Here is a 20,574-nt window from a genome sequence, read left to right as displayed (position 1 = left end):
TCTTTCTGGCGGTTTAATTTCTCCTCTTATCAGCTGCATAATGAAATTCATACCGAGTTCCACAAGTCATACATTAACAGTGTGCTGAAGTTTTCTTACTTGGGTAAGGAGAGGTATTTGAATGTGGTGTTTAGATTTCAATCTGTGTCACCTTAGCTTAAATAAAGTATTTGATTTGCACTGAAAAAAATGTTCTGTTGGTTTTAACAGACTATTTTTTTTAAAAAACTCATTTAAAGCTGAGGGCTTCACACATCTTTTGTTGTGCCAAATAGCTTTTATTTCCTATGCTTGGTTGATGTTTTTTTTAGCTGAATAAAAATATTTACTTCGCTACTATTTGGTAAGTTGGGCTAGGAACAGCCTCAAAGGGTCTGATTTATACAGCCATTTTTCAGGTGTCAGGTGAACACTTTAGCTAAGCCATATTTTGATATTTAAGATGCACTTTTAAGTATGTTGTTACAGTTTATGCCCTCTCCATATTTTTATGTGGTATATACTTAATGAAAAGCGTGTCTTGGCAGTCTGTGTACACCCCATGGCCAGCTCAGGTTAGACTGTTACTATATTTTACTGCTAAGCTTCATAAATTTGTTGGTTTGTCAGTACAGGATGGGAGAATGGCTTACTTGGGTCTGTCTCCAGCACCCTGACACATTTTATTAGTGGTAACAGAAGATAATGCACATCTTTGAAATTGCTTGCATGTAGAAGTTCTTGTAGCTCTTAATAATTCCCACATCCTTGTGTTCCTACATGTCTTAATTTTTTCACACCTATTCTGTTAGAATGATTGTTAAAAATACTTAAAAATGAGAAATCACTGCCGAAGTGTCTTGCTGTTGCAATGTCAGAATCATTGGAGTTGGAAGAGACCTCTAGAGATCATCAAGTGCACACCCCCCCCGCCCCCCAACCCCCCCACTAAAGCAGGCTCCCCTAGAGAGCACACAGGAACACGGCCAGAGATGGAGACTACAACCTCCCTGGGCAGCCTGTGCCAGTGCTGTCACCCTCACAGTAAAGAAGTTTTTCCTTGTATTTAGCTGAAACTTCCTGTGTTCCAGCTTGTGCCTGTTGCCCCTTATCCTGTCACTGGGCACAACCGAAGTCTGTCTCCTTGCAACCCCTCCTTTAGATATTTATAGACATTGGTAAGGTCTCCTCTCAGTCTTCTCCAGGCTAAACTCTCCCAACCTCTCCTCAGTAAGAGAGATGCTCCAGTCCCCAAATCATCTTAGTTGCCTTCCACTGGACGCTCTCCAGTAGTTCTCTGTCCTGAACTGGGGAGCCCAGAACTGGACACAGCATTCCAGATGTGGCCTCACCAGGGCAGACTAGAGCGGGAGGATCACCTCTCTTGACATACTGGCCACACTCCTCTTAATGCAATAAAAAAAATCTCCACTCCTCAAGTAGCAGTCTGCACAGCAGGATACATATTGAAGAACTAATCACTGATTCAGTTGCTCTCTGAAAGTATTGCCTCAAAACTGTCTCGGGCTGTGGCATGTGTCATGCTGATGTTAAATGGTGTAGTGTTGGCTAGGAGACTAATTTGGAAGCTGCTCCCTCACCACACCTAATAGCTGTAAGGTCCTTCTGGTTGCCCCCACTCCCCTCCCATTTTTTTTCCCTTGCCTTCCCTCATGGCTGTTTCCACACGCTTTGTGGACATCTGGAGCAGCCTGAGTGTAACCCTGTCTGAAGGACAGCAAGGAACATACAGCTGTACCGTTTTAATGTCAGGTATTAATCTTTAATTTCACATCACAGCAGTCGAGTGAATGGGTAAGGGAAAGAAACCCAAAACAAACGGCAGATATTTACATCTAAAATTCACACCACTTATTTGTTGGTTCTGGAAACATGCTATCACAATATATACAATGAAGTACCTTTAGGACACTTGTACAAATTATTTTTTTTTCCTTTTAAATTTGATTTCCATTATAGATAAGATAGCAGTTTTCATTTTATTTTTAAACATGAATACACAAAAGAGAAGTGGTTAGAGGCTTTTGCCTTTTTTTTTAAATAAGCACAGAATGCCAGAGGTTAAAAACACATTTACAGGGCAGAATACCAGTCAGACATCACAATCTATACATTTTTTGCTCAATTTCCTGTACAAATACACAGCATTCAAATGGGCTTATTTACAAAGAAGCATGATCAGAGGAAATTTTAATTAATCATGTAATTTGTTTCCCAAAGGCTCTGGCTCTCTCCAGCCTCCCCAGTTTTGGCTGATTCTCCCACAGAAAGGATATGCAATATCCCTTACCTAAAAAAAAGGATAACTAAGCTAAAAAAAAAAAACCCCAAATGGAGGATAACATGTTAAAGAATATTAGTCTTGCACACAGTAATAAAACCAACCCAACTCTTAAAAAAAAAAAAAGTAGGATTCAGAGAAATTGTTTTAATTGCTTTTCTTCTACTACTGTAGTTTCTTCTTAATTTTGTTTCAGATGGGGCCAGCAGGTACAGCGACGATGGAGAGATTTGTAGCAGAATTCCACCAATTTTGTCAGGAATGCACATGTTATGCAAAGAAAACCCAACAGAGGCAGGTATGTATTCAGTCTGAAGTAGAGTTAAGTACAGAATGACACGGTCCTGTTCAAAACATCCTGTTGCTGTGGTTTATACAAGGAATCATCAACTCCTGCTGGGCAAGTACGACTGCTGTTGCTACCACCTGGTCAAGGACTGAGCTTGATGTTGGAGTTGTACTATGCTCTAAGACACCTCACCCTTCAGAGAAGTATTAGTTCCCAGAAGCATTAGCTCCAACATTCACAAAATCTTAATAATAGTCTTTCTATCTTCTGTCCCTCCTTTAAGGCAAGCACTGAAAAGGGAGACAGGATACTTGGTACCTATCAGAACAGCAACAGAGACTTAAATTTGGTAAATTCAGCAATTTTTTCTCTTCTCCTCTGTGTGGACCTGACATAAACTAGGTATTTGTGTACATCATGATCTTCAGTCCCTTACAAATACACAGTAATGTCAGACTCTCAAAATGGTCTTGCTGCTGTCGTACAATGTCTCTAATCAGAGCAGGATGATATGTTTTGAGAGACTGATGAGAGCTCTAGTGGGCAGATTTTCCAGCTGCCTGGGACTTAGTCCCATGTTAGTTGCATTCTTAGTTTTGCAAAGTTGTATTTGCAAGACCTGCTGTTTTGTTCTGCAGTAAGGAAGCTAAGTCATTACATTTACTGTGTTTATTCTTCTTGCCAAAAAAAAAGGGGGGGGAGGGCAAGGAAGATGGAATTGAACGCTTAGTTACCTTAAAAACTTCACTTGAAGAGAGTCAGTCAGATTGGAGAATAGCATGTGAAAACACTTCACTGATTTCTAAGGAATTACCTTTACTTACCTTTATCAGAAATATAATTTTGAGTTACATTTTCATACATGTATTCTACATTAAAGATCTGCCTTGGTTCATTAGCATTTAGGACAGTCCTAGCATTGGAAAAAATCTACTTCCTGCTAGAGATGAAATGTCCTCTACGGGCCAGGTTTTATTATCTTTGTCTTAATTGTGAAGGATATAATGATTACAAGCAGCCTGCGCTAGTAACAAAATAGGAAGCAAGAGAGACGTTGTTTCAGCCAAATGGGCCATTTAAGAAACAAATCCAGAACTTAATAGTTTTGCATGGGCTAGAGCTTGAGAAAGAAAATAAACAAATCCTCTTAAAAATCCCCTTTATCCCACCAATGAGTCTGGACTTCGTACAGACAGACCATCTTTAGGAGAGTTCAGAAACAATGTACTCTGCCCAGTGACTGTATTTAGAGGTAGTGCTAAAGGTGACCTGTAAAAAATTTGTAATATCCTTTTTTGCTTCTTTATGCTCTCTGTAGCATGAGAAAATGAGTAGTTAGGGCAAAAATTCAGCATGAAAATCGAGTGCTATTCCTGATTCTGACACTAATTTATATGGTGGAGGTAAGTCTCTCGGTTGAATGTGCTTCAGATTTTTTCAGTGGTAAGAAAGAGGATGGCCTATCACCATCATCTGGAGTGTGCTTTGCAGTCTGCAGGTGCAAAGGGTTATAAGGAAGGCTACACTGTGTGTGGGCACGGTAGGCGGAAGGAAAGTTGCTTGTTTATCTAAAAATGTTACATATTTGATACTCTCTTGACTGAAAGTTTCTTGAAAAATATGAGGAATAAAAGATTTCTTAGTGTTCTTTCCAAACAACAGATTATTTTTTTTTTCCTGGTTTGTCATGTACTGAACTAAGCAAATACTGATTAAAAGGCCTGTTTGTGTTCATAGACTTGTACTGTCTTCACCTCTCTGTAGCCTGTTTTTTGGTTGTGGGTTGTTTGGTTGTTTTTTTAAATTTCTTTAGCCGTTTATGGAGCTTGTCAGTAAAAGAAGATGGTGGCGGGCAAAGGCTGTATTGCTGCCTAAGGACAAAAAAAATCAGGAATCAACCTTCCAGAAGAGAGAAGAAGCAGCTCTTAAAGCTTCTTTATACATTCTAAAGAAGCAAAAGAGGAAACAGACATTCCTTCTTTACAGGTTGCCTTTAAGATCCCTGACTCTAGGGTGTACGCTATGTACTGGGCATTTCTCAAGACTTGGTGTTCTCTGTCTCCCACGAGAGATGGAGATTCTTTCTGCACACCAGCTGCAGTGAGTTTTTGGGAGGGACTGAGGACATTATGTGAACAGGGAATGAATCTCAGCTCCTGGTGATAGAACTGTGGTGAGAATTGTGATGTTCAGCCCTGAGGCAAGGATTGTTGGATGTGATGCATTTAAGCCAACTTTTCTTTGCTGGCTGGGTCAACAACCAGCTGTGGCATGAGAAACTCGATTCCATTGTGGGTTTTTTTGTATTTTTTTAACTGGACTAGAAATGCTGGTGTCAACAGCCTGCCCAAATTTGGGCACGGGAAAGGCCTACAATTAGGTTGTAGCTCCAATGGCTACTAACCTCCTCTCATTCTGTAGCACAGATGGACAGCATACGATTCCAATGAGAATGCGGGTTGGTTTAGCCAGTGAAAGCAAAATTTAAGAAAACAAAACAGTACATAAAAAGCAAAGGAGGCAGAGTTTGTTGGAAATGGTATCTTGGAAATCAGTGCATCAGCACTGGTTAGATTGCCTCAGCACCTATGAACCAATGCAGGGAGATCACTGCACAGATATGTACAATCCTGCTCTCAAAAGAGCCAATTTCTTCTTAAATTGCCATATTTCCACTGCCTGCAGCTCATGCACCTTCCAGCCTGACAGTTCGTAGAATCCCTGATTTCAGCAATGAGCTTTCACTTCTGTACAGCAAAGAAATGTCCCTAGTGCAACTGCTTCTACTCATGTGCGTCTCACAACTGGGAGGAAAGCAGGTTGAAAATCAACTTGCCACATTCCCCCGTTTCCTCTCCACTTAAAATCATATTTTTCAGCTTCTGCAAGTCTCTATGGCTTGCGTGCCATAGGATGTGGTTAGGAAACTGCAGAAGGAATAACTGTCCACTGCACAGAAAGTTAAAAAACGTAACGGAAAGGTGTAAAAAGAAATTAAAAAGGAAAGCAGCAACCTCCAGTGCTGGCCCAATTGCTTTTGTGGGCTCCAGACATAAACTTGCGGCAGTAGAAAGTCGGTTTGCTGTTCTCCGAGTCCTTATCTCTCCCCTTTGTAGTCAGACTTGGAATGACGATGCAAGCTGCTTACCAGGAGTTGTCCTACTGCTCACTGATGCCATGCTCCCATGCTACCCTGGCCTGCTCTTCCTTTCCACCACTTATTGGTTGAGACACTTTACGATGCAACGGGCGGTGTTTGTCATCATCTTCCATTATCATCCCCTCCTCGTTCTCCATGTTTGGCAGCCGGGAGTGATAAGGTTTGGGGGGTAGAGCAGGAGGGTCCATAGTGTCCTGAGGAATGACTCCAGATGGAGCAGAGTGGCTTCGGCATGGCTGGGATTTGAGCGACTCTAGGACATCAGGCTCAGAGAGACTGTACCTGACAGGGAGGTAGGGTGTCTCTAGATCTTCATCCGTGTTCCAGGCCTGGCTGGGGACAGAATCCATGGTGTCTGTACGAGGAGGCGGTTCGGAAGAATGTCCAAAATTGCTCTCACTCAAGGAGGAGACACCACTGCTGGCACTGCCGGATAAAGTGGAGTTACTTCCATCCAGACCAGACTGTGGACTGGTGGGTGATGCAGGGATAGGATGAAGAGGAGACTGTTTGGAGAAAAACAAAACCAGGTTAAAATTGACCAAGGAGGCAACACTGCATCTCATGTGTTGTTCCACACTGCACTGTGGTTTTTTTTCACAGTGACGTTAATAATGGTGCAGTTGCATTTGTGTTCAAAATGTCAGTGATTATTGGTTTATATGCACACTCCCCTGACTTGTATGGAGCGCCTCTCGTGGGCAGACAAGTGCACTTACCACCACCAGAGCTGAATGAAACGGTCATTGAGGTGATAATCAGGGTGCCTGAAATCACAGCATATGATGCAAAGAAGGAAAGTGGAAGGGCCTACGACACACCAGGTTGTTTCTATAGGATTCAACTCTGGAACAGGTTATGAGCTTTCAGTAGATCTTCTCGTGCTTAAGTTACTAGCGTGTTAAAAGACAGCGTTTCTATATTCAAAAGCTACTTGGTGGGCGTGGAGGAGGGGGATTCCTTCAGGAGCTTATTTTTTTTCCTTCTATATTCCTCTCCACTCTCCTGCCCCTTCCTTTTACCTTGCGCAACGTTCGTGCAGGCAGTGCCGGAGGAGCATCGCTGAGCTGGTGGTGGAAGGCATCAAAGTGCAGTGAATAGTGTCCTGGAATGAGACAAGGATCAGAAATGTGCACTTATGTGGCTTCACTGCAGCGAAAGAGCTTTAGACTCTGTAAGGCCAGGTAACAGCTCCAGCTGCTGGCAACTCTACTCCAGCCTAGGGCTTCCTTTCTGACAGACACTGTGGAGTGCATCTGTCACACACACAAAAAGCTAAAAAGAAGTGCAGTGATAGATTTCCACCCACCCAGTTATCAAGGATCTCATGGCAAGGCAACAGGCTCATACACAAGGAACATTTGAAGTGTCATTTAATAGCTTTGTAACCTTAAATTACTGCTTAAGATGGTCCTTGGCAAGAAGCCAGGCCAGGATTCAACACTCACACACACCTAACTGTAGTCCTAAAATACATTAAAGTCCATATTACCATAAAGACTGCAAAAAATTTGAAGATTTTTTTTGAAAAAAAGAATTTAAAAAAAGTTTTCAAACTAACCTAGCAGGCCAGGAAAGACTTTTGTTTTTTGTTTCCAGTTGTTTTTTAGCAGGAGGGGGAGAAACGCTAAGGTCAGCTTTCAGATGCTGCTCTCAGTTATCCGTGCATGATGGCAGGCGTTACACAGCAGGCCTACTGGGCATTTCCTTACCATGGGGCAGGCTTCGGGGAGGCACTGGTGGGGCCAAGATGCTCCCAGCGTGGGCAGACAGGAATGGCAGGGCCTCTCTCGTTCCGCTGTCTAGGCTCCAGCTGCTGGGCGCTGCTGGCACAGCTGAAGGATTGAAACAGATTTAACTCGGGTCACGTAACAGGGGGGTTGTGGGGCCAGGAGGATGGGCTTCCCAGTGTGCTCCGTAGCAGTAGAGAAAGAGTCTTAAGGATTTGGTGAATGGCAGGATTGAAGGCATACCAAGACATCGTCTAGTCTACAGTGTGTTAAGTTCATAGGCTGCTTTGTTAAAGAAGCAAGAGTTGTTAGGTGATTGTAGTGTTAGTCTGCCCATCTCCCCTCTGTGACTGTCCTGGCTTAGTTCTAGCAAATGTGAAGAGCCACAGAACCCTGCTAGTTTGGTGTAGGTTTTTTGGTTTGGGGTGTTGTTGTTTTTTTTCAAACTAGCAAGTAAAAAGGAAATCTCACTGATGGAATAGCAGCTAGCTCCCAGCTGTGAGCAGTTCTGCTCGGTGATAAATGATGACAGAAGAAGGGAACGTGTGGCAGAACCCTCATGAAACACAGCAAGGCCTGTTGCTGCAGTGGGTAAGTGAAGAGTGATTAAAGGACATGAGGGAAATTACACCTCAATCTGTTCAAAAAGAAGTCAAGACTTTAAAGCCCCGAATTACTAAGCTAATCAAGAATTTTGATCACAAAATATTGACAGACAGCAGTTTGGACTCCTTGTCAGGTCACCTGAAGAGATGAAGTATAGAGAGGAACACTTTCCTCATAGAACAGATAATTGAGTATGACCTTCGTTTATTAGTTTTTTTCATAGAAATTAAAGCTTCTTTGTAACATGAACTATTTTCACAAGCTTGAGAACTCTGTCAACCTTAAACACAATTAAGATGCACCTTCCTTTCTTCCAAACACATTGCAAGACTTGATTTAGTCTTAGAAGACAGACATGACTTAATTGTTTATTTAAAAACAAATAAGCACTTTCTTCAGATTAGAAAAGAAAAAAAATACCGAAGTAATGCAGTGATCCTACCAAAGAAAATTGAGATAAAAATAGCTTTATCCATCTTCAGTTTAGAAAATGGAAGCCTGGAGAAATAAATGTGGAGTTTGACATCTGAGGAGGGTTTCTCCTTAATTAAAATGCCTGAAGCCATTTTTGGTGCATTTATTTTCTAAAATGACTTTGAAAGGTTGCTTTGGTTTTGTAGTTTTTTTCTCTGCTTAGTTTGTGAGTTAGCTCAAGACCTAAAATTCCCTAAAGTAAAAAAGATCACAAAGTGACAGCTTTGTCAGACAGAACACAACCTTTAAAAATACAAATGTTGCTTTTAAAGAGAGACCCTCAAACTTCGAAAAGCGTACACAAGATGACACAAAGGATCTTGACAGAGAACAGGCTCAAACCAAGGGCTACATCTTGACACAACTGATGGGGCTTCAGATGACTTTTCTGAGCACCTCGTCCACACACCAAAGTGCTCTAATTTGTGCTACTGCCATCGGTGTCAGAAGGCTAAACCAGAGGGACAGGATGTGTAGCAATGCCAGCCCCACTAGTCTCCTGCAGCATACCAGCATCAAGTGAAGAGAACAAACCCGATTTGCTTGGCCTCTAAGATGATTGTTGCACTTTTTTTAAACACTGAGATGCAGTAGAAGAATGTGAAGAGAAGAACATGACACCCCAGTACAGAATTAATTCATTTATACTTTCTCAGTGTTCCCTAATTCACTGCCATTTGAGCATTTAGGAGTGCTGGAAATCATCCTCAGGTCAGATGACTTTGGAGAGTGGCTGCTGCCTGTTAAAACCAGTGTTTTATCCAAAACGCTTCAGGAAGGAACCTAACCAGGGAGCTCCTCATGCTCTGTCCTAGCTCATCTCTCTCTCCATAACAGCGTTCAGCGACTTGCTGGCCAAGTTTTATTAGCAGGGAAGCTGCATTTGAACCATTCTGCTCTGGGTGAGTGATGTCACCTTGCTGTCAGTGAGAATTACTGAGCAGAGCTTCTGACCTGGCAAGCAAGAGGGTAGGCAAATTCACAAGGCATGCTTGTCAACAAAAACCAAGGCAGATGACATCCTGTTTTAAAAAGAAAGATGAGGGTTCAAGGGCTGCAAAAGATGGCTGTAACTGCATTTACGCCACCAACCTGGCTGAAGAACAGGGATTTCCATCACAGAATCCCCCAGGAACAAACAATTACTGAACATCATCTGTATCTTTCATGGCTGCTTTGGGCCTCTGCAGGGGATCGTGCCCTCGATCCCCTTCTCTGTGCACTGCATTCTACACTCTTGCGTAATATCACCCACAAATAGAAGCATTTTTCCTAGACAGGTAATAAATATTTATCTGCCTTCCTTGTCCAGATCTTTGTCCTGTCCAGTATAAAGATCTCACCCACCTCTTGTCATATGTTCTGTTCAAACAAACATGGCTAAGATGGAGCTTTTAATCCCTCTCCCCCTGGTCTTAACTCTGCTGTCACCATTCATTACTGTCATCAAGTCATCATTCTGCCATTTATTCAGAGCTGCTTTTGGTTTCAATCTGGACCTCTCTGTAAGGCTGGCACATTGGTAAAGTGGTGGATTCTGATTTATTAGAAGGTCTTAAATAAAATTTGGATTTTTTTTTTTTAAGATAGAATTTGGCCCAGACACGGTTACTGAAACAATACTACTGATAAAAGTTGCATGGAGTACATTATGTAGGTTAGACCAGAGGGTTGCGATGGTCTTTCCTGGCCTTAAACATCTTTTAAGACACCATTTTTCCCAGTCATACACATGACTTGCTTGCTTAGGTAGCCTCCTTGTATCACATTTTGACTCATGAATTTTGCCCTCTTCTGCTCTTTCAGGATACTGCCTTTCAGGTAATTTTTTGAGCCCATCGCTTTGTCCATGGCACCCCTTTTGCAAGTCTCCTTTTCTGTTACACCCAATTAACTAAATCTTCTTTCATGTGTTTTTCTGCAGGGGCTCTGCCTACTTTTTTCAAAGCAATGAGTTAAAAAAGCACACATTCCTAATGATAAATATAACACTACCTCAGAGAGGGATTACAAGAAAGGTTAGTATTTTGAACAATAAATGCGTATCTAGAAAAGCAGTAAATCTCATTATTTAAAAGTCTGGTCCAAATCTTGCAGTCTTCTTCGAGGTAACTTCTCATTTGCTCCCTTGGAAGTTTTGCTTGATGAAGGCTGCAGGATTTGTTTCAATAACAAAGTGTTAAACTTGGAGAGCTTTTTGAACGAAAGAGGTCTGTGCAATGCCACCCTTCTGTGACTGATTGGAAATGACTACAGGTTGGCAAAAGGCTTGGTTAATTGAACTGTTAATTAAAAAAAGTGAGAGAACACACTCTGTTAGAAAACACAGACGCCCATTTGTTACTTGCTGTAGCATGACCAGAGTAGTAATATTTTAGAAAGCACACATGCTAACTAGGAAGAGTACCTTTCTCAGCCACAGACAGGTTGGGATCACTGCAAGGTTTGCATGGTCCAATCATTTGCTGGATCAAGGCTCGCTGGAAATTTGGAGGCTAAAGGAGAAGAAAGTTAGTAAAGAAAATTAAAAAAAAAATGTTACAGATCAGCTGGTGCAGAATCCTGGGGCCTTCTGTTTGCCTTTTGTAATCAAAGACAATTTTTTAACTAAAAAAGTTCATGGCAACTTTGGGCTCTGTCTACACTAGCAAGTGCAGTGCTCGTGGAGCTCTACGGTCTAAGCAGTGCTGAGGTCCCGCAGTTCATGCTGCCTCTGTTCTCTGGAGGAGTTACTTCAGATGAGCTCTAGCCTGGTCTTGTGCCCGTACTTGAATGTATGACGTGCCCTGTACCTTTTGCTGTGTTTTAATTTAAAAGTTTTGAGTTTGCATGCTCCGAGACAGCTCTCTGATGAGAACCGGATGGGCGGTAAGTAGGCACGATTAGGAGATTCCCTTCAGAAGTACATGCTGGGGCCAGATCAAAATGCTCATGTATAGGCACACTGAAGCTTTCAGTTCGGCAGAGAAAGTACTTGCTACGGGCATAGATTCATTGGAGACACCGTATCAGCGTATTATTTTAGCCTCTCGTAGTTTTTTTAAACCTCTGGAAATCACCACAAAGCTATTTAGAATCAGCTTTGAGGCTAGACTGCAGGATGATCATGGATCTAGAAGAATGAACAAATGAAACAGTACAACTACTTGCAGTGGACCAAGGCTCACAGGATAAAGTTGGAAAGTCAGGAGAGTCCCTTTTCACAGGGCGTATCGCCACTGGAACAGTCACTGCAACTTGTACCACTTGACTACCAAAGTGGGTGGCTCTAGGGGGCTGTTAATATTTCAGGTTCTGCATTGCCTCTGAAAATGATCCTAAGTAAGTTGTTGTGCTTTCCAAAAATAAAAAGGGAAGCTTTAAGGTCGTCAAAAATAAAGTCACAGTATCAGGGGCTTGGACTGACATAGAAGAAGTTACATGTGCTACCTGTCCGTTTTCCATGATAGCTGCGGGATACATGGCGCTGCTAGGTCGGTCCCGATGGGCTGGCAGCAACATCATCATCTCCCGAGAGTGGCGGTACTTATCTGGTAGAGAGGGAGAGCCTGTAAACAAGTGAGAATAATCACGTACTCGTGACAAACAACAGCCATGTCTCCGCATGCCCAGTGATCTAGTCCTCCTTTGCAATTTGTTCAGACAGATGATCTTACAGGACTCAAGAAAACATGGTGCTGAGCCCACTAAGCAGCTAACTGTTGGGGGGGGCATAGCACAAGGGTGAAGTAAGAACTGGTTTGTCATATACAATTAAGGACATACCACGTAAGTACAGGCTGTGTGCGTCCCTAGTTGTATGTTGCAAAGTGCTTCCTCTTAAAACAAAAATCAGCTGTGCTGCACAGTGCTTAATGTTCCCTTGCCTCATGAAGTATTGCAGTGTTACAGAAATGCCATAAAATCGTGCATTTTAAGACTGAATGTGGAAGAAAGGGATAAAAGTTTGAGATACACCATTCAGTTAAGGCAAGAAGCTACAGGAAGCTACTTCACTCCTCAGTTCCGGTAGAGATAGTCTGAGGGGTTCCATGTAGTTGGTATCTTGGTTACCTTCCTCTTTGGTAAAGCCAAATGAAATCCAATAACAAACAATTTTCTGTAAAGGTGGGTGGCACTTTGCTTATAATGCTGCTGGGTAATGTATGAATACTACTGAGTGTGTTGGAATACTGAGCCATTTTAAGCCAACAGGACGTTCACCAATGCTTAGAGTTACGTAGGAGGAATATGCTTAAGTATTGGTTATTTATGTAGTCGTCACATAAGATATTGGGGAATTTCATGTAAACAGCTTCCTGGCGTGTGCAGTTATTTGGGACTCATATCCTTCAAGATGAGTGCCACATAACAATATGCCTTCTGATACACAACAGCTGACAACGGATTGGCCAGAAGAATGATTCTCATTAGTGACTTCCTAAAGTCTGACACTACTGATACACACATCCCTTGGGATGTGCAATATTAGGCAGGAATTGATGTTCTGAAGCTGCTGGAGTGAGCTTTAATTTGCACTGATTATTTCAATTGCGTCACAAACACGCACTGAACAGATGGCAGCACACAGCGCATTACAGAGCCATGCCGGCTTTTGGGGAATACATGCCCCCCTTTTGCAAACTTTCCACAACCACACACGTTACCTGAACAGCAACTCCAACGTATGAGCAAAGGCATTGGTGCTGGTTAATGCAGCTTTTACCCCAGCACAAGCAAACATGCAGTTTTTTTGGGACTGATATTCAGCACACAGTGGAAGGAACAATGTGTCCAGCAGAATGCAGGATAACGTCCTACAATTGCAACAATTCCATCAGGGGTGGCAGATCCCAGATTAATCCACACCCCTGCCCCGACATGAACAGCCGCAGAGCATCTGCATTCTAGTTCCGAACTCATTTTCTCCCCAGACATAAAACAGAAACATAATTAGACAACATTATTTGCTCTTATATACAACATCAGCTTGGAAAACACAGTGTTAACGCTTTATGCTGAGTCTCTTTTACTCACACATCACAGATAGTCCTGTTTCTGCTTGACAAATATAAGGATGCTGAACTTTTAGGTGTGCCCAGACCTACATCACAGCACAACCTATGCTGTAAACTCTTCCATTTTGTTTATCTTGTCATCTTTTTCCTTTTATATTCAAGATGCAAACCACTTCTATGTGCCATCAGTTTATATGGGATTATAGTTTCCACAGACCTTGCACTGCATGACCTGAAAAATCCCACATGTGCTAACAACTATGGTGGCAGAGTCTAGTTCAGAGAACAGCTCTGCTGTTTGGTACCCTAAATTTGCAAATAACTATAGCTATAGAGATTGTAACAGATTATGCCCAGTGTCCAGTCTGCAAACAAAATTAAGAACTGATAGCTCTGAATTGCGGACCACACAATGAGTGGCTAAAACTGAAGTTTTTATTAATAAGCAGGTCTGCTTTTGTGGACAGCTAGAGAGCACAATCACCATGGCTCCTTTCAGGGACTGGTAAAACTTAAAAAACAAAGTTAAAAAACTTTTAAAAGCTTCCAGAGCAGCCAGTGGCCATATCACTACAGCACGTGTCAAGGCTCAATTCCTTTTTATCTTGTAGGTTGGTACACTTGATGTGTGCAGCACTGCACAGACTAGTAATGAGAAAGGAAAGGAGGTAGGTTTTTACCTACTTGTGACAAGTATTAGTTTTAAGGAATTAAACTGAATATCAACATAGTTAAAATCTAAACTCACTGAATCTTTTCTCCTGGTTCATGATTTTCATTACTGTTATGAAAACAGTTTGCTCCTGCAGTAAATCATAACCTTTTTGATTTAAAAAGGAAGTTTTTAGTGTATGTATATGGGTTCTTGCAAAGTGCCAAATAAGACATTAGGACTCATTTTCTACACTTTAAAAAAAGGAGGCTGTGTTTGAGGAAGCAGTAGGGCTGCTTTAAGAGGTGAGTCGTCATCTGTCAGGTGGGAGCTGCTTTTAGAGTGCATCAGAGGAGTCCCAATCATATTTTAAATTAAATTCCTGAAAACACTCTAACCCACTCCTAGCTCTTCTCAGGCCTTTTTACATTACAATTTCTGTTTAACGAACAGCAGCTTATATAACCTTTTAATTCTCTTAGGTTAGAGCAGACAGTGCCTCATGAGTCACGCCAAATGAAGGCAATACAAACTCTGAATTTCTTCCTGATCCTCCATACAACAAGTGTTGCTGGTTTCTTGATAGGGGAGAAAGAGCCAGGTGAAAACTGAAAGGTATATACTTGTCAATCTGAAAAATAGAGTAACTGATAATGTCTTTATCGTTAGCACAGAATTAGAAGATTCTTACAGTATTCTGATTACAATTCTATTTAAAATTTGCTCTAACTTGTGTATATTGTAATTAGCGTAAGGTTTGCTGCTTTAATGTGCTGTTCAGTAATATAATCAAATCATCTACTCTATTGATGACTATCCTTTAAATTTTTTTTTTTAATAATGGCTTTATTATTTTCTTTGGACAAGCCAAATAATTTGCTTGTGTTGCTGTTTTAAAAGTCAATGGAAGGGCCAGTTTTTGGAAGTGGAGAACTGGAAGTATGATTTAAATTCATGCTGGATTTAATGGCCATGGCTTCCTTTGGTCACTAATGGAACTAAGCTAAAGATAGCTGTCTCCTCAGAACAGTGGCAGTAGCTGAGCTCCAGAAGGGACTCTGCAGTTAAACAGAGAAGGTGGTAAAAGTATCTGGCTAAGGGGATAGAGTTTTTTCACCTCTGTATTAACATTTGAATCAATGAGAAGCATTTAAACATCTGACAGAACCCCAGAAATCCTACATAACCATGCTCAGGTTAAAGCCACAGGTGATGAAGACACTAAGTTGCCAAATTTAGGTGGTCTGTAAAAAATGAATTGTTGGCCTTCATCTACTTCCCGTCTGAAAAGTGGTTAACTGCAGCATCGTGACTATCGTAGCGTTGTTGTCAGTCTCAGCAGAAAGGCCAAGGATTGCATGGGTCATGGTGACTGAACTATCCTCTCACCTCTAGAGGTGGTCCCTCCAGGACAGAGATGAGGCACATGGGTGGGGGCAGCGTGGGGAAGCTTGCACGGCTGCCGCCCATGCTGTATCTGTTCTGTGGATAAATAGAGGGCTTCAGCCTCCAGTGTTGTCAATCCAGCACCTTTCACCAGCACTAAATTAAAAAGAATATAAATAAATACAAAAAAAAAAGAAAAAAAAAAGGATAGAGGTGCATTGGCAGAGCTGCACATGTAATGTTTGTGAAGTACCTTGCTCCAGCCAGTGATACTGGTCTCTCATTTTCACAAGCATCAAATTCACCCAATTAAAAAACAAAACAAAAGGAAAAATCACCAAGGAGAAAAAACAAGCTGTATTACCACAGTGGAACTTAAGTGTAAGGGCTTTTTCTCACTGCAAACATCTTCATTCCAGACAGCAGTGCCATAATAACCAGAATAGTGAGTTGCACACTGTGAAACACAGAGAGCATCTGGGACTTCACCAGAAGTAAAATCCCATAATCAGTGGGTAATATCTGAATGCCATGCTCACCTAACTTGAAAGTGAACAAAACTAGCAGAGAAGAAATACTGTATCATAGGCCATCAAAACATGTTAGTAAGAGCAAAGAGTAAAACAGACTATATATATATATTGAAGCATTTTTCAAAATCAGTATTTCTCTTATTGCTTCCTCATTTGTGGTCATTTATGCTGTCTGGTTCTCATCTCTGGGAGGTGCTGTTGGCACACCCATCAGCACCCTTCCCGTTGGAGCATCCACCCCTTTCGTTTCTAAGCAACAGCAAAGAAAACAGTCAAGAGGGAAGTCGGTGATGCTGTGAAGTCATCAGGCTCAGAAAGCCTGTCACAGCCTGTCACTGTGAGCACTGGACTTCTAAAGTGGAAAATAGCCTGAAGAACTGTGAGCACCAAAATCCCTCAGATTTTGCTGAGGCAGATCCATTTCAGGATGTCTTCCTGACATGATAGCCCTATACTCGGTTCCATCCTTCCTTTCCTGTTACACCTGTTTCATCTGGTTACTTTACTATTTGAAGTGTCGTTATTTTCCTTCTGGCCCTTGGTAATTAGTGAAGCTATTTGCCTTTATTTGAAGATGCCCACTTCTCACCTTCCTAATCCATCTGATCCTTCAGTGAAATCACTTTGATGCACCTGTGTCACAACAACATCCAGTCAATTGAGATTTTACTGCAAGATTGAGGAGGAAATCCCCAAGCCGGCCTGAGAGAAAGGGCCCTTCTCTGTATTCTCTGTTCATAAGGAGACAGAGTTCCCCTGCATGGGATTTAAATATTGGCCTCTATATTTGATTATATCCTGGATACCTTCTTCAGACGCCTGTGAACAGAGGTGTAGAAATTTGTGAACCTGCAACTGAGAATCCAAAATGAGAGGAAAACAAAAACCTGAAATAGAAGCGTTACCAAAATGAGAAGATTGCACAGAGTGGTTTTTGCTTCGGCTCTGAAGCTTGGGGAGAAAATGATTAGCAATATCAAGACCAGCTAATGTCAATCAAGACAGCAAAGGCAATATGAGTACCCCTAGAGTCTGTTTTCATATTTTTCCTTCCTTTAACAATTTCCCAGAAGGGAAGTCCTTCTTTAACTGCGGCACTTAAATTTCTATCTTTCAATATCCATCAGAAATAATGCTTTTGTATACACGCGTTTCTGCTAAACTGCCTAACGTTCTTTTTTTGTCCCACAATTTCATTAAACGTGTAAAATGATTTTTTTTGCCTTTGTCTTCACAATCTGTCTCTTTTAAGTACTGTAACAAAGACTATTCTTGTTCTCCTCTAGACTGCCTGCCACAGTTTTGTGGTGGAACGATGGAAATCGTTACGAAATTGAGAGGCGTCCCTGCCCATGGCAGGGACATTGGATTAGATGATCTCCAAGGTCCCTTCCAACCTAAGCCATTTTATGATTCTGTGAAATTCAACTCCCTGAAACCAGCAGCTATTACAGATACATTCCATATAATGCTGAAAAAAAAAAGATTAAATCAATCCCCAGAGAGTCAAAACAATTTTTAAAAAAAAATCATTTTCAAAGAGGCATTTACAGCTCCAGAAGAGACACAGTGACTATTTCAAGTTGGGTGGTCTTTCACCAGGTTTAGAGGTTGCCTGCAGGTCCAGTTAACCCTTCATTCCCGTTCGGTCCCCATGTGTTGCCTGATCTAGTTGACAGGTGGCGTCCCTGGCGACAGGGAGGCTGGATTAAATGATCTCTAAGGTCCCTTCCAGCCTAGGCCATTCTATGATTCTGTGATTCATTTGGGCCCATCCATTCTTACCTCTAGCACTGGAAGGGGCAGAGTTAATCATCTGGGACGGTGCCGAGTGAGTAGAGCTCAGGCTTGAGGTGGAAGGGCTAGCCTGGGATGAGGATAAAACAGAAACGTTGGTGACTGAGCCTTGGTACCTGGCATTAGGTTAAACAAGCTGCAGGAGGCAGAGAAATCATCAAGAGAGTCCGAGGCAGATCAGTGCGTTAGATATTTACCTGTTTGAGATCACCCAGTGTAGCCTCTGTCTAGGAAATAGCTTCAGTGCAGGCACTATTCATCTGCCCTCAGGCCTGTGGGATTCCTTTTACCCGCCCACAAACCAAGGGCAAAACTAACTGCGTGTGAACATGTCAGAAGAATGACGTGCTGACTAAATCTCACTTTCTGAAAGCAGCACTAGGGTCTTGGACCACAATGTCAACGTTCACTGTACAAATACAGATTTCTTCCCAAAGAAAACGGAGCTGAATCACTCTCTCATTTTTCTTCAACAATGTTAGATTCTACCTATTCAGCACTTTGAGGAAAACATTGCAGGACAGATCCAAGGATGTGCATGGCTAAAGCGCACTCCTCCTAAGCGTAACTCCCCGGAGCACGCTCAGTGCCATTTCTAACAAGCACTCCTGGCTGTGCTCGGGCTGTACCTGCATGTGGTACATCTCCTCAGCAGTCTCCCCCACGGAGCTGTCTGTTAGGATAACCAGGTTTCCTGTCTCGCTGGAGGTGTGGGATGACAGAGAGGATGACGAGTGTCGGACTGAACCAAGCAAGTTCAGTGGGCTGGAATAAAAACAGACAGAACAAGGCATAATTATTTTTTGAACCTGCGTCTTAATTTGTGAGGCCTGATTTTTGCAAGCTAGGAAATACCTACAGTTACCTACTGCTTTAGGTCATCTCTAGATGTCAGTCACTTCTGAAAAATCAGGCTGAATAAGCTTAAACAAATTCATAAATGTGAGTAAATATGAAAGAAGTGACGATAAGGTTACCTGTAACACAACATAGTATGTAAGATGCAGAATTTCAGAATCCAAAGTCAGGTTAACATCACGTCGTGACGCTGGGTATGTAATTGTTTTGTTTATAACAGAGCATTCTGAAACCAGTCTTACTTTTAATGCTGAAGTACCATGAGTGGGAGCAGCTAAAAAAAAAAATTCTGAAGTAAGCCCAGCAGGAGGCACACAGGTCAAAACACAGCTTTGCTTATTGTATCTGTTGGGCCTCCGCATTACAGTTGAAGGCAGCTTTGTAGCTGACAGCAAATTAACACAATCTGGCTGGTCTGCAGGCAGCACCCGATCTCACTTACAAAATTAATTTTTCCTTTGTCACTCTGAATCATGTACACATACTTTGTACACTATGGAAAATGCCTAGTTGGCCCTAAGGACTAAAAAGGGCTTTACAAAGTGAGGAATTTTGAAGAAAAAAATGTCATCACACAGACACCAATTGTCAGCTGTGAAGCCATGAGAATAGTGTAAGGGCTACTTGATTTTAATAGTGAAGAGAATGTCACCATGCTGGACTCATGTCCTCAAGACCAAGTTTCCACAGGTTTTCATGCCAGGCTTTAAAAACGGCTTAGCTATGTAGACTCACCAAGAGAATAATCGTGGAAGCTATGAACTTAAAACTTTGTAACTTCAGTGACATTCCTGTTTTTCACACTGACATGGATGTGTACATTTTCAAATAAGCAATTTCAGCTGGATACAAACCCACTGTTTTGCCTTGAAAGTCCCAACTTTTATCCTCAATCATTAACTGAGTTTTTATTGATGGATATTCAGCTTGAATAAACATCCTCATTTTCAGCTGTTTGTGAAGGCTGAGCCATTTTTTTGTATTCTGATAAATACAAGAAAGGCTGCCAAGGTGTTTTTGGGTTCTGACTTGATCAGAATTGTAAAAAACAATGAACATTTTTTTGATCCTTAAAAACGGGTACATATTGAATTGGGTTCTAAAACAAGCAATAAAATGTTCCTTTTATGGTAGATAGGGATGCATTTGTTTGCTGTTTACCTAACAAAAGTAAGAGAAGTTTGAACCTCCAAAGTCAGACTGAATCTTGAGATCTGAGTGGCGGATGTGTGTTGCTGCCGCTACAGTCAGGTAGAGTGGTGGAGTCACACATGGAGGTGTTCAGCATTTGTTGCAAATTGATTTCTCAGCTATGTGATTCAAATCCTCAAACTTTTAATAATTAGCACTGAAGGAAGACGAAAGGCACTTCTGCCAAAACTCATCCTGCTCCTCTTGCAGTACTGTTAACCACTTCTTAGAGCCTTGAATCTTAATGCAACAGTGTGCAGAGATCTTAGATATTTCAGTAGAAAAACCCAGGGTACCTGTGTCGATGCACCAGCTTTATGCTCTCTGGGCTCATAGGTCCATGCGAAACCAGAACATTGCTGCGTGGTGTGCTAGTGCCAGAACAGGCTGGACTCAGCTTATCCAAACCAGGTAACTCCTGCAAAGGAAACAGACTTCGGCTAAGTTGCGGCAAATTACATATTTTCGTCTCAGGAAGATCCCAAACTGTTTCCATGTTCTCTGCAGTTATCCTCAGTTATGCTGCGTTTCCACAGGATAAAGAGCTTTAGTGCTTTACACTCCCATTCTCTTTTTATTTCCAATCACGCCTTCTAGCCACTACTTCAGGAATTTAGGAG

General features: G+C 41.8%; 1 protein-coding gene across 1 annotated transcript in view; it reads right to left on the bottom strand.

The window, feature by feature from the left end:
- Positions 1-5,729: 5,729 nt before the first annotated feature.
- The window catches only part of DOCK3 (dedicator of cytokinesis 3), a gene marked incomplete at its 5' end in the record, with an annotated part of 160,559 nt that continues 145,714 nt past the window's right edge, over positions 5,730-20,574 (bottom strand). The window contains 7 exon segments of the mRNA XM_009870815.1: positions 5,730-6,236; positions 6,753-6,835; positions 10,948-11,035; positions 11,970-12,088; positions 17,894-18,041; positions 18,535-18,670; positions 20,251-20,372. Coding sequence (XP_009869117.1) covers positions 5,730-6,236; positions 6,753-6,835; positions 10,948-11,035; positions 11,970-12,088; positions 17,894-18,041; positions 18,535-18,670; positions 20,251-20,372 — 1,203 coding nt within the window.

This window comes from Apaloderma vittatum, unplaced genomic scaffold, assembly GCF_000703405.1.
Source record: "Apaloderma vittatum isolate BGI_N311 unplaced genomic scaffold, ASM70340v1 scaffold5356, whole genome shotgun sequence".
Classification (NCBI taxonomy): Eukaryota; Metazoa; Chordata; class Aves; order Trogoniformes; family Trogonidae; genus Apaloderma; species Apaloderma vittatum.
This window is presented reverse-complemented; position numbering and strand designations above follow the sequence as displayed.